Raw genomic sequence first — 22,716 nt, 5'->3', positions numbered from 1 at the left:
TGGGAGAGAGTCATAGAGGAAAACCCTGCCCCATTAACATCATCCTGCTGGAATGATGGACATCATAATAATAATTCACATTTATATAGAAGAGCATGATTCTGAGTCAGAAGGGGCTTTCAGCTCACCTAATCAAACTCTCTCATTTTAGAAAGGGAAAAATTAAGGGCCAGAGAGAAGGGACTTGCCCAAGGTCATACAGTTAGTAGAATTCAAACTCAGGTCTCATCATTGGAGATAATAATAACTAATAATGAAAATAATAATTATCATTATTGATAGCACTTTAATGTTTTTATTTTATTTCCGTGATCTCATTTAATCCTAACAACTCTGTGAAGTCGGGGATATTGTTATCCTCATTTTACAGATTAGGAGAGTGAGGCTGAGAGCTGAAAAGTGATGTCTTCAGGGTCACAGAGCGAGTCAATACCAGAGATGAGATTCAAACCTAGGTCTTCCTGACTCAAAATCCAAAACTCTCCACTGTGTCACCACATAGTGGTTTAAGGAAAGTCGCTTGGCTTCCCTAAGTGTCCGTCTCTTTATCTGAAAAAAATGAAGGGGCTGGACTAGATGACCGCTGGGTTTCCTTTCAGCTCTAAATCTATAATCCCATGATCCTAAGGCTTACAAAATACCTTTTTCACAATGATCCTGTGAGGAAAATAGAACATAGGAAGATATTCCCACCCATAACCTCTCTCACCAGGGCAGCATGGAGAATTATTAAGAATTCATATGATTGGAACTGGAAGGGATCTATTCCAACCCCTCCCATCACCACTACTTCATCACCACTTTGCAAATGATGAAACTCAGGGCCAAAAAGGCAAAAATATTTGTCCACGGTTCCATGGTAGTAAAAGGTCTGGGATTTGAATTCAGGTGCTCTGACTGCAAATGTAGTACCCTATCCCTTGCATACTCTGCTGTCTGATACCATCTCATTCTTCCCCCTCAAAAAAAATGCCCCAAGAACGATTATATCTTCACAGGTGGCACCAAGGTCCTGTGCCTACTCTCCCAGTGACTTCCTTTTCCCCCTCCCCTCAAATCTCATCACTACAGAAGAACCATACCAAATTTCTAGAATTGGAAGGGATCCCCAGTGGCCAAAACATGCCTGAAAGGTATTCCCATTATAACATATCTGATGAGCGGTTATCCACAGACATTTGTCATTCAGACACACTAGATAGCTATCCATTTGGTCTCCAAAAAGTGCCTTAATCTTTTTTTATGCCTTGTGGGCAGCTGGAGGTGGAATTCTAGAGCTCAGGGGAAAGCTCAGGATTAAAAGTGTAAATCTGATAGAAGCTGAAGCTATAACAGTGAATGAGATTGCCAAGGGAGAAATAATTTTAGCTAACATATAACATTTAAGAGTTTGCAAAGCACTTTACAAATATTATCTCATTTTATCTTCACGATGATCTTTGGAGGAAAGTACTAAATTATCATCCCCATTTTATAGATAAGGTAACTGAGACAGATAGTGATTAAGTGACTTGCCCAGGGTCACATAGCTGGGAAATCACTGAGGCAGGATTGGAACTCAGCTCTTCCTGACTTTTAGGTCCAACCCTCTATCCACTGCACCACATAGTGGCTAGACACTAGCCTAGGCACTGGGGATACAACTACAAAGAATGAAATAATCCTTATCATGGAGAAGTTTACATTTTCTTGGTAGAAGCAGCATGCACCTATACAAATATATACAGGGTAACTGCAGGGTGTCCCAAAAGTCTCAGTGCACTTGTATATCTAGATTAAATGCAAAACAAACACAAGTTACTTAAATTGTGTAAAAGAGATCTTGTAAGAAAAAGAAGCAGGCCAAGACTCTGGAGCAACACTCACATTACAAATTCAAGGGAGCCAGAGGAGACTGAGGAGTTATTAAAGAGGTGAGGACACCCAGAAAGTGTCTCTGTTAATGTCTCTGAAGTCAAGGGAACAGAAAGTATGCAAAAAAAGGGACTGCTGGAATAAATGAATGAATGAATGAATGAATGAATGAATGAACAATGAATGAATGAACAATAATTTATTGGCTATAAAATGCATCAGTTTGGTATTCATTCACACTATCTCTGTTCTACTCCCCTAAAGAGGGAATTCTACTAGTTCTACGTTATCTCAACACCCATCAACGTCACTGAGTGTCCTTGTTTCCCTATTCTCTCTAAATGCACTGAGGTGGGGAAAAGACAGCATTAGAAGGGCTAATCACACTAGGATCTTTTTAGTCCTATATTTTTAACTTATGCTGGAGAAAAAAAGATCAAAGACAGATTCTTCCAAAGAAAGACTAAGCCCTGTGCAGTATGACATAATGGAAAGCTCACTGGACTTGGATTCAGGAAGACCTACGTTCAAATCCTACTTCACACACTTACTAGGAATCATCAAGGGAAATAAGCCCAGTGGAGTCAGGACCCACTGTCCCCATCCCCATCAGCACCAATCTCTGTTCAGCTGCCACCAATGAGCAGATGAGCTCAAGGAGTAACCTCCTGCCCCAGATCACTGGCCCTTCTTTCAGGCCAACCTCTGTAGCCATCATGAAGGGAATCTACCTTACAACATGGCAACAGCTTCTGCCATCCCTGCCTCCTCAGCAGCCATAGCTACTGAAACCCGAGAAAAGAAAGTTCTCAACATCTAAGTCCTTAGCACTTTCAAATGAAGCACCATAAGAGATGAATCTGCTTTTATCTGCAGAAATAACTGAAGAAGATGCATAACTAAAGCAGATTGCCATCTGCTTTGCTGCCACACCCTAAGGACCAAGGAACTTTTTCATGTGACTTATACCTGAAATTTTTATGCGTTATCTTCTCCTACTAGAAATGGAGCTTCTTGAAAGCAGGGACTGTCTTGCTTTGTTATGTGCATCTCAGCATTTAACACAATGCTTTGTACAAAGTAAGTGTTTAATAAATGAGTCTTCATTCTCCTAAAAAACTTTCCAGACAAAACTGTTGTCATTTTCAAAGTCAATTCAATTCAACAGACATTTATCAGTCATATACTTTGTGCTAGACATGGTGCCAGATACTGAGGGATATTATAATAATAACAAAAATAATAAAATTATCACCTTAAGATCTGCAAAGCACAAAATAAAACCATGTCTGTGCTGAAGAAGTACATTCTACTGGGGATGCACAATCTATAAACAGATAAGTGAATACACAATAATTTGTGGAAGAAGAGAGCCCTAAAAAACAGGAAGATAAGGAAACGTTTCCCAAAGGAAGCTATGACACATGAACTGAGCTGTGAAGAAAAGCAGAGATTCTAAGAGGTGGAGGTCAGGAGAGAGCATGGGAGAGAGCCTGGGCGGAGACATAGAGAAGAAACATAAAATGCTGAATTCAGGGAATTGTCGATATGGAAGTCTGGCTGCAACATATACTACATGAAGGGAAGATACATAAAGGAAGGCTGGGATAGTAGACTGGAGCCAGACCGTGAAGGACTTTAAATGCCAAATAGAGACATTTGTATTTTATCCATGAATCAATAAGGAGGTCCTGATGATTTTTTTTAGGAGGGATATGATGAGACCAGCATTTTAGGAAGATTATATTTACACATATGTGGAAGATGGGTTGGTGAAGGCAGAGCCTGGAATCTGGGAATTCAATTGGGAAGCAATCCAACAATCTAGGCAAGAGGTAAGAGAGCCTCAACTAGAGTAGCGGCCATGTGAGGGGAGGGATTGAAATGGGTTTAAGAGGTGTTGTACAGGTAGAAGGAGCAATTTTTGGTTAATGATTAGACATGAAAGGGTTAAGATTAGGGAGAAAGAAGAGTTGAGGATGACTCCAAGGTTGGGAACTCCAAGGCTCCAAGTGACTGTAAAGAGCACATAGCAATAGATTTTGAGTGAGAAGGGACCTTCAAGGTCAGTGAGTCCAATACCCTCATTTTGCAGGTGAGGTAACTGAGGTCTAGGGAGATAAAATTACACTCAGGTTTACCCAATTAGTACATAATAGAGGTAAGATTCAAATTCAGTACCTATGCCTTAAAGTTTATGCCATGCTTTCTCCCCTCTGATCATGCTCTGAGTAAAACAGAGAAGCCTGAAGGAGAGGTGGATTTCAGAGAAAAGATAAAGAATTTGCATTTGAACATGTTGAGCTTTGGATATCTATAAAACGAACAGTTGGAGAGGTCCAACAGGCAGTTAGTTACAGCTGAGGAATGCTCAGAAGACAGATGAGGGTCACATATGTAGATCTAGAAGGCATTTACATAGAGATGATGACTGAACCCACAGAATCTGATGAGTTATCAAGAGAAAGAGTTTAGAGAGAAGAAAAGAGGGCTCAGAACAAAGCCTTGGGGGATACTCATGATTAAGAGGATAATGATTGCACAGGAGACTGAGAAAGAGCAATTGGAGAACTGCTAGGAGAGAGCAATGTCATAAAAATCAAGGAGAAGAAAAAATCTGAGAAGCGAAGACAGTCAACAGCATCAAATGCTGCCAAAGTTAAGAGAAATAAGGACTGAAAGAAAAGGTCATTGCATTTAGCAATTAAGAAATTATTGGCAACCTTAAAGAGATAAGTTCAATTGAGTTGTCAGAGAAGTCAGAAGGTAGGAGACTGAAAAGTGAGTAATAATAGAGGAAGTGGGTATAATAATAGAGGAAGTGTATCCAATAAGTGAGATTGGTTTTTCTAGTAGTTTGGCTGGAAAAAGACAAATGAGACATGTGACAATATTACCTGAAGGGATGACAAGGTCAGGTGCAGGATTTTTTTTTCAAGGATAGAGAAGACCCTGCCATGTTTATAGGCAGCAGGGAATGGATCAATGGATAGGGAAAGATTGAAGATTAGATAGAAAGGTGGCATTATTAAAGCTTCCAAAGGAGAAAGAAAACAATGGGATCAAGGGCCCAAGTTGAGAGTCTGCCCTTGGTCAGAAGGTCTACCTCCTTGCCAAAGGCTGGAGCAAAGGAGGAGGAATGAGGATGTTGTTGAGGGGTTCTGACATGTACAGTAAGGGAGAAGAAGAAACTCACAGATAACAGTTTCTATTTTCTCAGTGTAACGGGGGGGGGGGGTTGAAATCCTCCATTGAGGGTTATATGGAAGTCCTGACAAGAGAAGAGAAAGTTTGGAAAAGGTGCTAGGGAAGTGCAATAGAGACTTAATTAGAAACAAATAAAAGAATTGCTAGGCAGCAGAAAGAGCCCAGTTGCGATGAGAAAACAATAATGTGTAATGGACCCAATCAAGATAGCTGCTCCTCCCACAACATTCTGCAACATGCCTGTAGAAGTAAATAATGCACACTGTTAGGGAAACTCAGGATCAGGGTTTAACATGGCACCATATGGTATGGCATGACATGACAATGAGAGATGAAGGGAGCAGAGGATTCTCCAGTAGAGGACAGCATACAGTTGAACAGGCTAATTGTAGGGTCAGGATTATGAAGGGAGGAAGAAGAGTCCAGAACAGGAGTAATATTGGAGTCAGAAAGGAAGGATTGAAGGTTGAGGTAAGGATGAAGGATAGGTTTAGGAGGATCAAGGCATAGGGAGAGATGAAAGAATGGGAGGTTGTGGTCAGGAAAAAAGAATTTCAGAGCTCTGAATCAGGGAAGAAGAACACTTAAAGGAAATGGTCATGATCATCTTTGCATGTGGCTGGGAGGGAGTTAGAGTCAGTCAATAAACATTTATTAAGCACCTACTATGTGCCAGACACAGTGCTAAGTGCTACAGATAGAGATAGAAAAGGCATAAGACAGTCCCTGCCTTCACGGAGCTCAGGCCTCACAATCTAATGGGCAAAAACAACATAAAGCTAAAAGGGAGTGGGTAGGTGGGTGGGAAGGGAAGCCAAGTGGGGTCATAAGGAAGTCTTGTAGCCAGAGTGAGAAATAATGAGGTGAATATCCTGGGCCCTGGTCTTAAATGGTAGAGGATCAGAGAGAAGCTCTCTGATGTCTACCCTACACCCTCTCCAATCAGAGACAGAGAGGGTCAAGGGGTAATGGGGAGTTAATGTCATCTTGCATGATGATCAGTTACAGGAGATCATGAATTTCAGGAGATCAATCAGGTGGAAAATGATGAGGTGAATGCACTGGACACCTGGAGAGGTGAAGCTCTCTCATGTTCACCTTCCACCCTTTCCAATGAGAGAGATGGAAAGAAAGTACAGGTCATGGGAGTTGAGAAACTTGGAGGCTATGTTTGAAAGGACATCAACTTATATATTAAAGTCCCAGAGTATGGTGGCAAGGGTTGGCACCAAGAGAAAGACATTGAGCCAAGTGATAAATCCTTTGAGAACCACCTAAGAGTTAGTCAAATACTATAACCAAACAAAATGTCAGGTCCTCCTTGTGAGGAAGGTAATCATGAACAAGTGTTTCCCCAACTTCACATGGATAATAGAACCTCAGAACAGGTAACTTGGCCTTGCCCAAGGCCACCCAATAAATCAATGGCAGAGCTAAAAATGAAAGGGTCTTAATTGATTTTTGCATCTTCCTTGTGCTCTGGTCTAACCTTGGGATCATTCACTGCTGCTGCAGAAAGGTAAGCATTACAGACATCCTCATTTGCTTGTTTGTTTGTTTGTTTAACCACTATGGTTGAAAAAGAGAAAAGCAGTTTTCCAAGAAGATATTTTCAGAGAGGTTGGGAGTCTGGGCCTGTCCCAAAGGACCTCCCACCAACAGAAATCTGAACTACTGTGCAAAACTAGCATGACATTGCCTAGACATTGTAACATCCAGGAAAGGATGGAATAGGAGGGATTTTAAGCCAAAAGAGTAGAGTTGGGGTCTGGAGGGAGAGGGGAAGACTGATATAGGTGTCAAGCAGAAGGACAGGGACCAGGGCATTAGAAAAGATTCAGAAGTTTTCAGACAACTCAAGAAGGTAAACAAGCAGAGAAGGCAGGGAAAGGCAAGGTATGTGGATAGTGGCATTGATTCCAGACTGACAGAAACGTGGAGTGTACTGAAGAATCCAAGGCTGTATTTAAATTTGGATTTGAGCTGAAAGGAATCTGAGAGATCATCTTGTCCAATTCCTTCATTTTTCACTTAAAGCTACTGAGACCCCGAAAGGTAGTGTCAGGAGTACAAAAAGTGGAAGAACCCCTACCCACAAGGAGCCTACGTTCTAAAGGAGGAGAGATATACATATAAAAATATATGTAGCATAAACACAAAGTGAATAAATATGAATATATGCCAAATAGTTCAACACAGTAGCTTGGGAGAGAGAATATTAGCAGTTAGGGATATCAGTGAAGACTTCCCATAGGAGTGGGTGCATGAGTTCCATCAGTCTGCTGTTGGAGATACCATCTGACGCCTCTCTCATCCTGAATCACCAGGTACCATTATTTTAACTTTTCTGTTCAATCTTGAGAAAGTCTGCTTACTTCTTTCTTCCTCCTTATTTAACTTAATTATATCATTTAGAGACATCTTAATGTAATTGAGCTGTTTGTGGCTGCTGTTTTTTAGTGGCAATGGAATCACCATAGGGCCACCAACCTAACACCAAACCCAAACCCTTTCAATCAATCATAGCAATCTAAGAGGCTTCCTGGAAGGGGTGGAAACTTGTAAGGAGGAAGACATGGAGGGGAATGTGGACACCCCAACCAGGGGCCTAAAACCCATTTCAAACTCTTAACAACTCATTACACCCATTCTCAAAGGGCAAAATCTAGAGGCACAGGTGAGTAGGAATCACCAGCAAGTAGATTTGGGATTAATATGAAGAACTTCCTAACACTCTGAGGTGTCCCAAAGTGAAGTGGGTTGCCTTGAGGGATAATGAACTCCCCATCACTGGAGGTATTCAAACAGAGACTAGATGATCGTTTGTTGGGTTATTGTAGAAGGAGTTTATTTATTGGGCAGAGAAAGACCTGGACTAGGTGGTCTCTAAAGTCCTTTCAGATTCTAGGCTTCTAGTACCCTCTGGACCATCTAGAACCCAGGAGTTCTTAACCTTTTGGTGTCATGGAGCCCTCTTTCAGTCTGGTAAATCATAAGGATCTTTTCTAACAATCGTGTTTGTTGCCTTCATTCATAATGGGAAAAAATGCTAAATTTCATTTATGGGTTAGTGAAAATAAAGCTATGCTTTTTTTCCCCATCCAAGTTCACAGACCCTCTGTGGATCTCAGGTTATGAACCTCTAGTTAAAAAAAAGTCTCCCTTCTACCATCTAGACAGTAGGAGAGTCTTGGGCCTGTCTCTTGCCTGGGACCAGGCCAGCCTCCCTTCTCCGGTTCCTTGGGATAGATGGGTAACTAGTGAGCTTTGTTCCCATCTCTGTGTTCATGTGTCAACACTCCTGAGTCTGTCAGATGGTTAAAAATGGAAACAAGATGTTTGGCTTTTTTTTTTCCTTTAAGAAAACCTAACTATCCAAATAAGGAGAGGGAAGCCAGCTGAAGCTTCAGCCTGGGAACTGGGGCCAATTTGTTCCTTAGAAAGGCTAAGAGGAAGGTAGCTGCTCGGCCCTGGGGACTTGGGCAGCCTCCAGACTTCCCAGAAAGGGGCCTGGGAGGTTAAAAACCCCCTTCCTGCTGCTGCCAGCTTGCACTTGGTCTCCTGGAACACACCAGCAGCCAGTCGGTCGAGCTTCTCCTCTCCATCGCTACTTTGCACCCAGAGGCAGCCAACCCATCCTACCACCATGGAAGCCATTAAGAAAAAGATGCAGATGCTGAAGCTGGACAAGGAGAATGCCATTGACAGAGCTGAGCAGGCCGAAGCTGACAAGAAGGCAGCAGAGGACAAGTGTAAGCAGGTGAGCCGTGTGGCCAGGTAGCCCAGGGAGCACAGTAGGCACACCCAGGAGGGCAGAGCTCACATCCTGTCCCTGCTGTTGGCTTGCTGTATAATTTGGGATAAGTCATTTGTCCTTGGGCCTGACTTTCTTCATCAATAAGGCAAAGGGGTCCAGGGCTTCTTCACCTTGTTTGTGTCCTGGACCCCTTGTGTAGTCGGTTTGGTGAAGTCTTTCTCAGAATCATATTCATAAATGCATAAAATCAAGTACAAAGGATTACAATGAAATCCAATTTTATCAAAATTGTTATTAAAATTAAAAACAAAAAATAAAGTTATGGTCCCTGGGATTGAGAACCCCTAGATAATTCTGAAGTATCTTACATTCTATTCTATTATTTTCATCTATTCTCTTCTCTTGGTGGGAACCCACAGCTATCCCTTCTTCCCTTCCTCCACTCCTCCAGATAAGGGCTCTGTCCTTGGGCCTTTCTGCTGCTCTCAAGGGGAATTAGCTCAAGTTAAGCCGACTGCTGTAGCAAAAGAAGGCTCATCTGCTTGTTATAATGTGTCTGGTAGATGGCAAGTATGAGTATTTGCAGAATCCAGTCCAAGTGCGAGTGTCGTAAACTGTGACTTTGTAGTCAATTACAATGGCTTCTTGTCTGGGAGCTGGATGTGTGTTTGCATCTATCTATCTGTCAATTTTCATACAGAGGTATATGTGTGCATGTTTATCTGTTATTTTTTAATCGGTGTGCGTGCATATCTGTGGCTTTGTGTACAGAATATATGTTTTGTTGTATATACCAATGGTTTCGTTCATGGAAAGGTTGAGCAGGAAGAGTATTAGGGGAGTGTGTGTGGGTCACTCATTTCATTCTGTTTTCTCACTTCTCTATGCAACAATATTGTCACTTTGTATATAGGATGTGTGTGTGAGTATGTGAGTAAATTTGTGTACCTGTAACTTTTGTAAGATGGGATATGGGTGTATACTTGGGAATTTTAATGTTGTATATATACGTGCGAATATGTGCAGTCAAGTTTGTATGTGTGTGTTCACACCTGAGTATTAATGTGTGATTGGGTATACAGGAGTGTGTGTATGAGAGTATTTACCTGTAATGGTATATGTGTGTCTGTGTGTGAACTGTGTAATTATGGCATTGTATATAAAGGTATACATCTCTTTGTATATGTGTGTATACCTGTTACCTTGCATATTAGGAATGTGTTCATGTGTTTATGCTTGTATTGAACAGGTGGTGGGAATTGGTTGAATATATACATGAGACTTTGACCTAGGAGTGTACATATGGGTACATATGAGACTGTGTGGATAGCTGTGACTTTGTGTATAAGGTTGTGTGTGTGTATGACCTCATCCTTCCTTCTCATATTTCTATGTAATAGGACTGTGACTTTTAGTATAGACTGTGTAGACATGATTGTGAGCATGTGAATATGTATGTATGTATGTACCTATGACTTTGTACATGGGGTGGGGGCAGGGCAAGAGTATACTTGTTAATGTACATGGCTGTATGTGTGACTATAGACGTATATCTGTGTATATACATGTGGTTTTGTGTATAGAGGTATGCATGTGTGTGATTGTAAGTGTGTATCTGTAATCTTATATATTAGGAATGGGTTTTATATGTATGTGTGTATGCATGTATACCCGTGACTATATAGGAAGGAGGGATTGACTATACATGTAACTACACAAGAGTGTGTGTGGATACATACCTCCGCTTACGGGTGTTTGTGAGGCTGTGACTTTGTATGTACTGGTAACTTTATGTATAGTGCTGTATGTATAGTCCTGTGTATGTTTATACTGTGTACAGAATATGTGTATATGTGTGCTGTGTGTGTGCCTGTGACTTTGTGTATGTGTTTATATGAGTGTGTGAGTACCCTAGACTTTTGTAAGGAAGAAAGTTGTGCGTAAGTGTATATCAATAAATGTGTATGAGTATATGTTTGAGATTGGATTGTATACTTGTGACTTTGTGTAAAGGTGTACATGTGCATGTGTGCCCTAATCACCTCTCACCTGGACTATTCAACAGCCTTCTAATTAGTCTTCCTGCCTCTATCCTCTCCACACTCTAATCCATCCTCCGTTCAGCTGCTAAAATGATTTTCCCAGAGTGCAGGTCTGACCATCACACCCACGACTCAGTGAACTCTAGTGGTTCCCCATTAACTCCAGGATCAAATATAAACTCTTCTATTTGACATTTAATGTTCTTCATAACCCAGCCCCTTTTGTAGTTTTCCCATCTTTTTTTATATTTCTCCCATTACTACATTCTATAGCCCAGTCATACTGACCTACTTTCTGTTCCTCATACACAACACTCCATCTCCCGCCTTGGTGCCTTGGTGCCCCCATGCCTAATATGCTTTCCTAGCTCAGCTCTGCATTTTGGCTTGCCTGGTGTCCCGTCAAGAGTCAGCTCAAATCCCACCTAGTGCAGGAGGCCTTTCCCAGTCACACCACAACCACACACACACACACACACACACACAGAGAGCTAGTGCCTTCCTTCAGAGATTACCTTCCATCTACACTTGTATAAAAAGTAACAAATCTTGCATGTGCCTAGTTACATATATGTTATCTCCCTTATTAGAATATGAGCTCCTTGAGAACAAAGGATCTTTTCCCCTTTCTTTGTAACTTCAGGACTTAACACAGGTTCTGATATATAGTAAGCGCTTAATAAATGCTTTCTGACTACGTGAGTGACAGAGTAGTTGTGTATGTTCATTTGTGCCTGTGACTTTGGGTATTTGGAGTACATGAGCTTGTTTATGTGTGTATGTACAGATGCATACATATATACATGTGTATATATACATGCACATATACACATACCTGTGACTTTGTATAGATGAGTGTGGAGGGTGTGTGTAGAAGAATATAAGCACCCACAAAGGTAGGAAGGCACAGAATGTCAGAACCAAGAGGGCCCTTAGAACACAGAATGTCAAAGCTAGGAGGGGCTTTCAATACAATTGAATCCAACAAATATCCATTAAGCACCTACTGTGTGAAAAGGCTTCAATTAAGGTCCTCATCATGGTTTGGAAGTCATTCGAGGTTCACCAAGACTGTGCCGGCAAAGTACAAATTCTGGCAGGTCCTATCATGCTGGGCAGGCTTCTAGTCAAATTGAATTGAATTGAACTGAATTGAGTGGGGTTGAGCAACACAGGTAAGTTTGGAGAGACTCATCTCTGTTGACTGCAGCGTGACAAATATTTTAGCTGCAACAACTCACCAACACCAGCTCTAAGTCATAAAGAGGCTACAGTTCTCATTGGGGGAAGGAATACTCACTGGCAAAAAAAAAAAATCATTGAGGTCAATATGCTCTCAGCAGGAAGAATCCAAAATATGGTCTAGCCCCTTGGCTTCAGGTAGTTGACATTTAGAGCTCTCAGGCTTAAGAGAGGCCACCTGGTACCATGACTAGAGAACTGGCCTAGAAGTTGGGAACACTTGTGTTCAAATGCTACCTCTGAAACATACTGGTTATGTGACCCGGGGCAAGTCACTTAACCTCTCAATCTCCTGACATGCACAGAAAGAGTCGACACATGTTAGCAGTGAGGTTTCCTCACCCAAGAACTTCCCAATACCAATGAAATCACAGATCCAATCTCTCACCTTCTTTGAAAGTTCACAAAGCACTTTACCTACATCATATACAGGTCTCTAGGTGGCGCAATGGATAAAGAATAGCACTTTACCTGTATCACTTCTGGCCTCTAGGTGGCGCAATAGATAGAGAATTAGACTTGGAATCAGAACAGCCTGAGTTTGAATTCTGTCTCAGACACTTAAGAGCTATGAGATCCCGGACAAGTCACTTAACCGCTGTCTGCCTCAGTTTCCTCATCTATAAAATTAAAATAATAATAATGCCTATAGAAATTCTAGCTATTATGACATGACAAGTTATATTACATCCTATTGTGTCATTTATGTTAAATTATGTCACATTAAGTTGTGTCATATTGTGGTATGATGCGATGTGATGCAATGCACTGTGATGTGACATGACATGGTATGATATTATATGATATGGTATGGCATGGCATGACATGTGACATAATGATACAATATAACATCATATTGTTATTAAACCATCTCATTGATTCTTACAACAATTCTGAGGCAGGTACTATTGTTTTCCCCATTTTACAGATGAGGACACAGGCTGGAAGGGGTTAAGTGACTTGTCCTGGTAGTGTTTGAGGTTGGACTGGAGCCTTCCTGATTTTCACCAGGTCTAGCTCTCATGCCACCCACTGTGCCACCTACTTAGCCGCCTAATAAGAAGGATACTAAATGTCCAAAATCAGTACTAAGAACCAAGAGCAGAGTGTGACAAGAGCCCAGGACAGGTGCAGACAATGTGCTTTAAGAAATGTGAGAAGGCCGAGAGTCCTTTTGGCTGGGGACTCGGAGGAGGTAGTGCAGGGAGGCTTCGGTCAGTGGCACCTGAGCTGGGTCTTGAAGGGAAGGGTTTAGTGTGTTGCATTCCAGGCCAGGGTGACAGCCTGCAGGAATGCACTGGGGTGTGAAGGCAGAATGAAATCAGGTCAACAGCTCACTGTCCAGTTTGTCAGGAACAGAGAGTGCAGGAAGGCAAGGAGAGAAAGATAAGCCTGGAGAGGTAGGCTGGGGCCAGATGGAGAAGGGCCCTCAGTGCCAAGCAGAGGAATCTGTGCTATCCCCTAGTTAATGAGCAGGATTTTTTGTTTTTGTTTTTGTACAATCTGCCCAAACCTGTGCTTTAAGTATCTGATTTTGGCAGAGATGAAAAGATAGGAGTGGAAAGGAGGAGGAGGAAGGGAGAAAGAGAGAGAGAGACCAGTTAGGAGACAATTTACACTAACCCAATCCAGAGAAGAGAGGGCCCGAACTATCCTGGTGGCCCTATGAGTAGAAAGAGTGGACAGATGCGAGAAATATAGTAGAGCTTGCATTGACAGGATTTGGTCATTGGTATTAGGGGCAGAGGAGGACTCAGAGACAAATCTGTGCTTTTAACTTGGGGTCACAGGTTCAGCATAAATCAGGGAGCTGGGAGGAGAACAGGCCAAAAATAAGTTTAGTTTTGAATATGTTGAGTTTGAGGCTCCAGTGGGACATCTAAGTTTGTTCTCAAAAAGGATCATGACATCAGGGAGGTGAAGCCAAGTGAATTGCATTGAAGGGAAGGAGGGCTGTGCAAAGTCACCAGTCTCACCTTCTCCTCAAAACCATCTAAGTCTAGTGGTGAGATACACATCAGGACGACTAGAGAAGGCCCTGGATGCAATGGGGACTTTGGCCTTTTTAAGCTAAGGTCTTTAACAGGTCTCAGTTTGAGTGACGCAGTGCCCATTTCCAGCAAACAACTAAAAAAAAAGTAGGCCTGGAGTTTAGGAAATGACAGGGGCAAGTAGATAGCACAGTGGATAGAATGCTAGACCTGGAGCTAGAATAGACCTGAGTTCAAATCCCCACCTCAGATACTTGACATGAGACCCTCGGCAAATCACTTAGCCTGCCTTAGTTTCCTCCCCTGTAAAATGAGAATAATAATAGCATTTACCTCTCATGGTTATTGTAAGGATTAAATAGATAATATTTGCAAAGCAGTGGAAAAAAAATCTCAAGGCATTGTATAAATGCTAGCTATTATTCTTACAGGGCTACAGATATATATTTGGGAATTATTTGCATAAATATGATAATTGCAGCCATTGGAATAAATTAGAAGAGGAGAGAGGGGGGAAGAGAAGAAGAGAAGTAGGTCAGAGGCAGAGTCTTGGAAAACACACTTTAGGGGTAAAGATGACCCATGGGGGTCAAAAAGTCACTAATTGTCGGAGGGATCAGGAGAAGTTGGTGTTTGAGCTTGAACTTTGAAGGAAACTAGGGATTTTAAGAGGCAGGTTTGAGGAGGGGTTGTATTACATAAAGGGAATGGAGGACAAACAGGGTAAACAGGACCTGAAGTATGAATGAAGTGGAGTGATGTGTAACATGGCTGGAAAGGTAGAAGGAAACACTGTCTCTGAAGCTAAGGGAGAAGAGAGCATCCAGAGCAAGAGAGTGGACAACAGCATCCAAAATTACACAGAGGTCAAGACCAGTGAGGGCTAAGAAAAGACGGTTGACTTTGCCAATGAAGAGGTCATTTAAGGCTGCAGAAGTCCACTTCAGGAGAGCAACAGAGGCCAGCAGCACAGGCTGGACAGTAGATGGGAGTCAAGAAAGTAGAAGCATCATGTGTAAACCACACTCTAGAATTTTCGTACCAAAGGGGAAGTGAGAGTAAAAAAAGATGGCTTAAGAGAACAACGGGGGGGGGGGGGGGAGTAGCTAGGTGGCGGGACCTAGTTCAAATAGGTCCTGAGTGGATAGGACCTGAGTTCAAATCCTGCCTCACACACTGTGTGACCCTGGGCAAGTCACTTAACCCCAATTATCTCACCAAAAAGCAGGAAAAAAAAAAGAGAGGGAGAACAACCAGGTCACAGGAAAGTCTTCAAAGAACACACAGAGCACTTAATGTGTGGTACAGGATGAGATCTTTGAGAACATCTTACCCCACTTCCTCATTTTCTAGAATGGGATCACGGTGGAATCCAAAAGAAATCCATGTCAAAGGGAAATTTTACAACCTGGTGTCATGGCAAGGGCATTGGATTTGGATTGGACTGAATTTAACCCAGCAAGCCTGGGATGAATTCCAGGAGTCACACTAGCAGTGTGATCTGGGGCCCATCAATTGCCCCCTGAACTTCAATTACATGATCTATAAAATGTGAAGGCTGAACAAGATATGGAAAATGAAAGTGTTTTGTAACTACAAAACCCTATATAAATATGAAGGCTCCCTTCAATTATCACATACATGCAAATGACCCCTCAATCTGTGACCACAGGACCATAATAAATTTAAAGTTGGAAGGGACCTTAGAAGTTATCTAATCCAAACCCCTCATTTAACAGATAAGGAAAGTGAGGCCCAAGTGACTCATCCAAGGTCACAGAAGCAGAATTTGAACCCAGTCCCTAACTCAAAAGTCAGTGAACTTTCCACTCTACAACACTGCCTCTTCTAGCATGAGGACTTGTCTCACATAGGCAGTTCCAAATCCCTTTACGATCCACTGTCTCATTTGATCTGTATAATAAATGTTTAAAGCTGGTAGTGGAGAAATCCGGTGACATAAAGCATGTAAAATATTTTCCAAATAAGGTGCTATATACATGTCAGCTATTATCATCATCATCATCATCATCATCATCATCATCATCATTATCACTATTATCCTCATTCTACAGATAAGAAAACTGAGGCCCATTCATTTAGTCTACATAGACAATTTGTTAATCAAAAGATTTTTTTTCTTGATGTATTCATCACTTCCCAACATACAATGAAAACTCCCAAAGTACCATCCAGTATAAACACGAAATCTACCCACATACGGTGATTGCATTTAGATGAAAATTTCTCAAGTTGCTGTGCCCCCAGAACTCACCCTCCTACTACCAACCTAGTGATGAGGCTCTCAGAACTGAGGTAGATTGGCCAGTGGACAAGCACATAATTTCTCACCCGGCTCATACTTAAAACTCTCCCATTTACTTCTGTGACTTTGGGCAAGTCACTTAACCTCTGCAGGCCTCAGTTTTCTCCTCCTCAAAATGAGCAGCTAGGCCACATGGCCTCTAATATCCCTTCCAGAGCTCTAAATCACTGATTCTATGAAGCCTTTCCGTCCTGATAGGACTTAGTGGAGTATTGCTCTGATAGAATCATGGGCAAGAGCCTAAAAACACCTCACTTCCTCACTGAAGATCTCAGAGCCATCTAGTCTAATTTCCTTATTTTATAGATGAGGAAAATGAGGCACAAAGAGAAATTACTTTCCCAAGGTAACACTTTTTTTTGTCAGTCAACAAACATTTATTTAGCATTTACTATATGTAGGTATTGTATTAAGTATTGGAATTACAAAGAAAGGCAAGAACATAACCTGCCCTCAAGGAGCTCACATTCTTTTTTTTTGTTTGTTGGTTTTTTTTTAATTAATTTATTTTGATTTATCAACAATCACTTCCACATGCTTTTGAGTTTAAAATTTTTCTCCCCCTCCCTCCCCACCACCGTCCCCAAGACAGTGCACAATCTGATATAGGCTATATATATACATTCCTATTAAACATATTTTCACATTAGTGATGTTGTAACCAAGGTCACACTCTTTAAGTGGTAGATACTTAATAAATATCAAATGAGTGAATGAATGCCAACTCCTCTCGATGGCACCCAGTTTTCTTCTCTGCAAAATGGAGATAATAACAACAATAAGAATTAATAATAATAATAATAAACACTAGCACATGTAGTAAGTGACAAAGCCAGAACCTGAACCCTCTACTCCAAACCCAGGACTCCTTCTACTGGGTCATGCTGATTTCAATATATTATCATTAATGTTCCAGATTCTTCCTTTGTGCGTTGATCATGTAAATCCAAGCCAGTGCAGTGAAGACATCATCAGGGAAAGGTCAGGTTTCAGTGCATCTTTAAATCTGCCCCAGATCTCACAGACTATACTCTTGACACCCATGCCAGCAGGGGAGAATTAGGGTAATATTTGTGAGTCATAATCAAATCAACGTCTTTCCTAAGGACCCATATTTCTAGCTCTGGGCTCAGCTACTCGATGGGAAATACAAGAAAGGGAGAAAACACGGTCCCCGTCTTCAGAGAGCTTGCATTTATTAATAATAATTGTTATGGAAATGATAAATGAAATCATAATTATTAGTATACAAGACATGTGATATATTGTTATTCATAAGATAATAGAAAATAAACACTAGATAAATGTGAACTGTTAACATTAACATTACTAAGCTAAACATATTAATAGCTATCAATAGCTTCAAATTAATAGCTATTAATCAATAACAGTTATAAGGAATTCTGTAATCTATTATTGTATCTGTTGATCTATTTGATCTTCAAGATGACCCTGTGAGAGAAGCATATAGGGATGCAAAGAGATATTGTATTTAAAGCATTGTACGGACCTTAAAGGGTTATATAAATGACAGCTATCATGATTATTATAATAAAATGAAGTATATTTATAAAGTGCTTTGCAAACATGAAGGTGCTAGGGTCTATCATTATTATTCTTTCTTATTGTTGTTATTGTTCCCATTTTACAGAGAAGGAAACTGAGTACCATTCATTCGACATTTAAGTTGTCTACCACTTAAAAAACCCTTTAAGGGATTACCAAAAAAAAAAAATCAGACATGATCTCCACCCTCCAGAAGCTTACAGTCTACTAGGACAGACAGGATACACTAACAAGTAACTATAATACAAATGAAAATATATTAAATATCATCTGGGAGGTGCAAAGAAAAGATTAAGGGAGCTCCTGGGGAGGCATTGTGATGTAGAGAAAGAAAGACCCATTGATTATGGAGTCAGAAGACCTAAGTTCAAATCCCATCTCTGACTTACTAATTGGATGGTCTAAGGCAAGTGCTTAACTTCTCTGGGCCTCAGTCTCCTCATCTGAAAAGCAAGAAAGTTGGACTAGATGACTTGGCTCCACTATAGTTCTTTCCAGTTCCAGATCTCTCATTCTGTGACATGGTCTGTTCCTCCCTCCACCTGCCTTCAAGTTCTTTCCTTTCCTTTCTGTCTTCATGCCTATAATCATGACCCTCTTTCAAAGTCCAACTCAAGTGTCACTACTTCCATGGAGCCTTCTATGACTACCCCCAACCCTTCCCTGCCTCCACCACCAAAAAAGCACACCAAATTACACTTAGAGACAGAACTACCAATTTTAGCTCTTGAATAAACACAATGCACTTAGAGCGGTCATTCTCACATTGCATTGGAAAATGCTTGAAATCAGAAGGTCTGGGTTCAAGTTCTGATGCTTACACTTACTGGCCATCATCCTGTGTGTCTGGGATCTAAACGTAGGTCCTCTGACTTCCAAACCAGTGACTTCCAATCCAGTATCCTTCCCAAGATCTAGTGCTGGAAGAAACTTTAGAGATCATTCTAGCCCAGCTCTCTCATTTGACAAATAAAGAAACTAAGAATCAGGGAAGTCAAAACGAGTTGCTCAAGTCCGTGCTTGAAATCAAATTCTGCATCAGGACAGTTATTTGGCCACAGACGCTCTGCCTAGCTAGGGCTAAGTTAAATCACTCCCTGCCCAAAGTGCTGAATGTAGGAATAAGACCAAGGCACTCAGCTGAACCTGCCGGGCCAAAGCCAGGACCAAAGCCAGGCCACTTTAACAGCCAAACACAAACGTGCTCTTGGAAATTCCTCAGGATAAAGCCCTCTCATAAAGGCGACATAAACAGACTTGAGGCAGACTGCAACCCAAGGTGAAACCAGGCAGACACCCCAGATGCAGAACCTTCCATTAGTGCCAACAGAGCTGGCTGCAGGAGGGGAGAATTAACCTGGCCTCCAGCCATGCAGCAACCGGCGTGTTTCCATTCATTCCTTCACTCAACAAACACTGAATGAAGGTAGAGGCTGGGGCAGCCCCGAGCTAGCATAAGGAACACTGGATTTGGAGTTCAAGGACCTGAGTTTGAATGCTAACTCTGCTACTTACTGACTGGATCAGGCAAATCCATTCTCATCTCAGACCTCAGAGGTCTGATTCCAAAGGTGACTCCCAGCTCTAACACTCTGTGTTGTAAAGTTCCTTTTAGTTGTAACATTTTTTGTTGGAACAGCTCTCCCAGGACTAACAATATGAGTGAGGAACAAAGAGAGGGCCTGAGCTCTGGGCCTTTAGGAGGAATAGCATGGAGGGTGGAAAGGCCTTCTCCTGGATGTTCTGGGTACTTTTTTGTAGGGGAGAGGCGTCATGGTAGCAGAAAGGAGTCTGAGTTTGGGAGTGACAATGTGAGAGGAGCAAGAAGAGACATTTATGCCATGCTGTTTTTTTTTTCCCTAGGGACAGAGAAAGGGCCCATGTTCTATGTGTTTGCAAGGGGGAAGAAAGAAGGCCAATGTCTGAGTGTATAGAGTGGACTTAAAAGGGGAGTGTATATTTGTATATTTGGGGAGACAATGATGACAGGCTGTACTGTGCTGAGTTAGGTAATGTGTGTTTCTAAGACAAAGGAGAGGGATAAAACTGTGGGTGTTTGGTGGGACAATATAAAAGATTAAGAAGGAGAGGGTCTGGATTGTGGGTATTAGGGAAGACAGTACAGAGGGTAGGGAGGAGTAGAATATAGGGCATTTTGGAAAGTTAGTTGGAGAGGCACTGAACTGTGGGGGGATGGGAGGAAGGGAAGGTCTCAGGAGGAGTATGTATGAGTTACAGGGCAGTGGATTTGATATATGGGGGGCTGCAGCCTGAAAAGCTCAGGGGAGATCTGTCTGGCTCAAACTATCCACCTCCTAAGGACAAACCCAGGGTTTTTGTGGCTGAATAAGTCCCACAAGGTTTGGTTGCTTTCCTGTGTGTCTCCACTCTCATCCTTAAAGCTCCCTCATCCTGAAAGGGCCACATCTTCCCTAACTGCCCTAACCCATCCTGATCTCCTTCTCCTCTGGCCTCCTGCAGCACTAACAGCTTCCCTCAGTCTGGCTCCTAACTTAAGCATCACTCAAATTGTTACTCTCCATCTTTTCTGTTTGCCCTGAGCTTCTTTGGGCAACAATTTATCTGCTTTTCCCATCTCCCCAATGGGGACAAGCTCACCTGGGCACCAAAGGTGCACAAACTGCTTTTCCTGTTGATTTGCTCCCTTCTCTTTATCTGGGCTATCCTTCGGTGTAATTTCTTCTAAGTGTAATCACTCCAGGGGTGTATGAGAACAGATCAGGGAGAAGTATGTGGTATAGATCTGTCTCTAGTACCTAATGATTAGGGGTATTTGGTGGGGGTGAAATGGGAGGAGGAAAGAGATGGTGTAAAGGACCCCCCCACACACATTTCTGTAAAGGCTTCCTGGTCCTCCTAGTCTGACCCTAGCTTTAGACTGTGTCTAGGGCCCTTCCAGACAGGGACCTGCCTTAAAATCTAGGAGAGGTGATGAGAAGTTGAGATACAGGAGAAGTGGGATGTAAGAGTAAAGTGAATAAGGGGTGGGAGCCTAGATAGGGAATTAAAATGGTAGAGGGGAACTGAGAGATGAGGCCCTCATGGGCCTGAGGGATTGAGAGTCTGATGACAATTGAGAGATGTTAGATAATAGAAGGGGTAAGAAAGGTGACTGACATCCGGATAAGTGTAATTACAGGATTAGAGCACAGATGGTAAAGTTGAAGCATGGGAGTTTCAGGGGTAGAGGTGATGATGAAATCTGTATAGAAGGGGCAACTGAAAGATTGTAGGGGTCCAGGGGGTAGTAAAGTTAGAGGGCTAAGAAAAGACTAGGTAAGGACTGGGGAATGTGTGGGGTAGGGGTAACTGAGGGATGGGAGTGTGCATGGAGTATGGGAATGGGGTGGAGGGGGACTAGGAGAGGCCTAGGGGATTGAGTTCTGTGAGGAAGACAGGGATAGGGGGCTGACAGAGGACCCAGGTGAGGGCTGGGGGTGGAGATGCTGACTGACAGAAAGGAAGGATGCTGTCTTTGTCATACTCATTCTTGTTTTGCCCTTGGCCGCAGGTGGAGGAGGAGCTGGTGATCCTGCAGAAGAAGCTAAAGGGAACAGAGGATGAGCTGGACAAGTACACTGAAGACCTTAAGGAAGCCCAGGAGAAGCTAGAGCTGACAGACAAGAAGGCCACCGACGTATGTACCGCCGGGCGTCCCCCACCCTCCAACCCCTCCCCCAGTCTCTTGCTGTCCAGGGTTGCCCCCTGGTGGAAGGGGAATCGAAGCCGCCTCGCTGTAGCCAGCCTGCGGCCCCAAGGTGAGCAGCGGCGTGGCCACATGCCTCTGGACCTGGGGCAGCGGGGCTGGAGCTGCCAAGCTGGAGCAGGCCGGAGACCTCTGAGCCCCCAGCCCCGGACCACTTCGCCCCGCCCCATCTCCCCGCGGCCACCCTGCTCCCCTCCGCCCAAAGGCGGGCTTCGAGGTTGGGGGAGGAGCCCCGCTGCAATCTTTCTCCTAATAAGTCCCGAAAAGGGGCATTTTCCAAGCAGCTGCGGCCAGCGGTGCTGACGTCACCGACCCTCCCCCAGCTGTGCTTACGTCACCGCCCCCAGCCCCGGTGACCTCATCCATCCCCCCACCGTAAAGCCGCCCGGCAGCTCAAGGGGTGGGAAGGAGGCGGGGGCTCCGGGACCAGGGCGGCGGCTCCTCTCCCCAGTGCAGACCAGCGGCGCCAGTCCCGCCAGCCCCAGCGCTCCCAGGCCGCCCTGCCCCGTGCCCCGAGCCCCCTAGTCCCCATGGCCGGCCTCAACTCCCTGGAGGCGGTGAAAAGGAAAATCCAGGCGCTGCAACAACAGGCGGATGAGGCGGAGGACCGAGCCCAGAGCCTGCAGCGGGAGCTGGACGGCGAGCGAGAGCAGCGGGAGAAAGTGAGACCCCCCCAGCCCTTACCCCTGCCCCTGCCCCTACCCCTCTTCCTCTACCTCTGCTCCTGTCCTTGCCCCAGCCCCAGCTGTCGCCTCTCCCCGAGGCCCTCCGCCTCGCCTCTCCGCTTTGCCTATCCTCCTTTCTTTCCCCTTTTCTCCTCCATTCTTTCTCTGCTCCTCCCTCCCTTCCTGTTTCAGACCCTCCTCCCTCACTTTGCCTTTCTTCTCAGTCCGCTCTCCCTCCATTTCTCTCTATTCTCCCTCCATCTCTCTTTACTCTCTGTCTCTCTGCTCGCCTCTCCCTCCATCTCTCTCTGCCCTCCCTCCATCTCTCTCTGCCCTCCC

The 22,716-nt window shown here is 43.3% G+C and overlaps 1 protein-coding gene across 4 annotated transcripts in view; it reads left to right on the top strand.

Annotated features, from left to right (window-relative positions):
- Positions 1–8,549: 8,549 nt before the first annotated feature.
- The window catches only part of TPM4 (tropomyosin 4), a 40,931-nt gene continuing 26,764 nt past the window's right edge, over positions 8,550–22,716 (top strand). Inside the window, exons 1-2 of one of the 4 annotated variants that reach the window (XM_027845411.1) lie at positions 8,550–8,821; positions 21,518–21,643. In XM_027845411.1, the coding sequence (XP_027701212.1) occupies positions 8,708–8,821; positions 21,518–21,643 (240 nt within the window). In that variant the 5' untranslated portion in view covers positions 8,550–8,707. Of the gene's footprint in view, positions 8,822–21,517; positions 21,644–22,169; positions 22,375–22,716 lie in introns of those variants that run through there. The other 3 variants (XM_027845409.1, XM_027845412.1, XM_027845410.1) reach the window with 3 other exon arrangements.

The sequence above is a fragment of the Vombatus ursinus genome, unplaced genomic scaffold, assembly GCF_900497805.2.
Source record: "Vombatus ursinus unplaced genomic scaffold, bare-nosed wombat genome assembly UNPS02014961.1, whole genome shotgun sequence".
Lineage (NCBI taxonomy): Eukaryota > Metazoa > Chordata > Mammalia > Diprotodontia > Vombatidae > Vombatus > Vombatus ursinus.
This window is presented reverse-complemented; position numbering and strand designations above follow the sequence as displayed.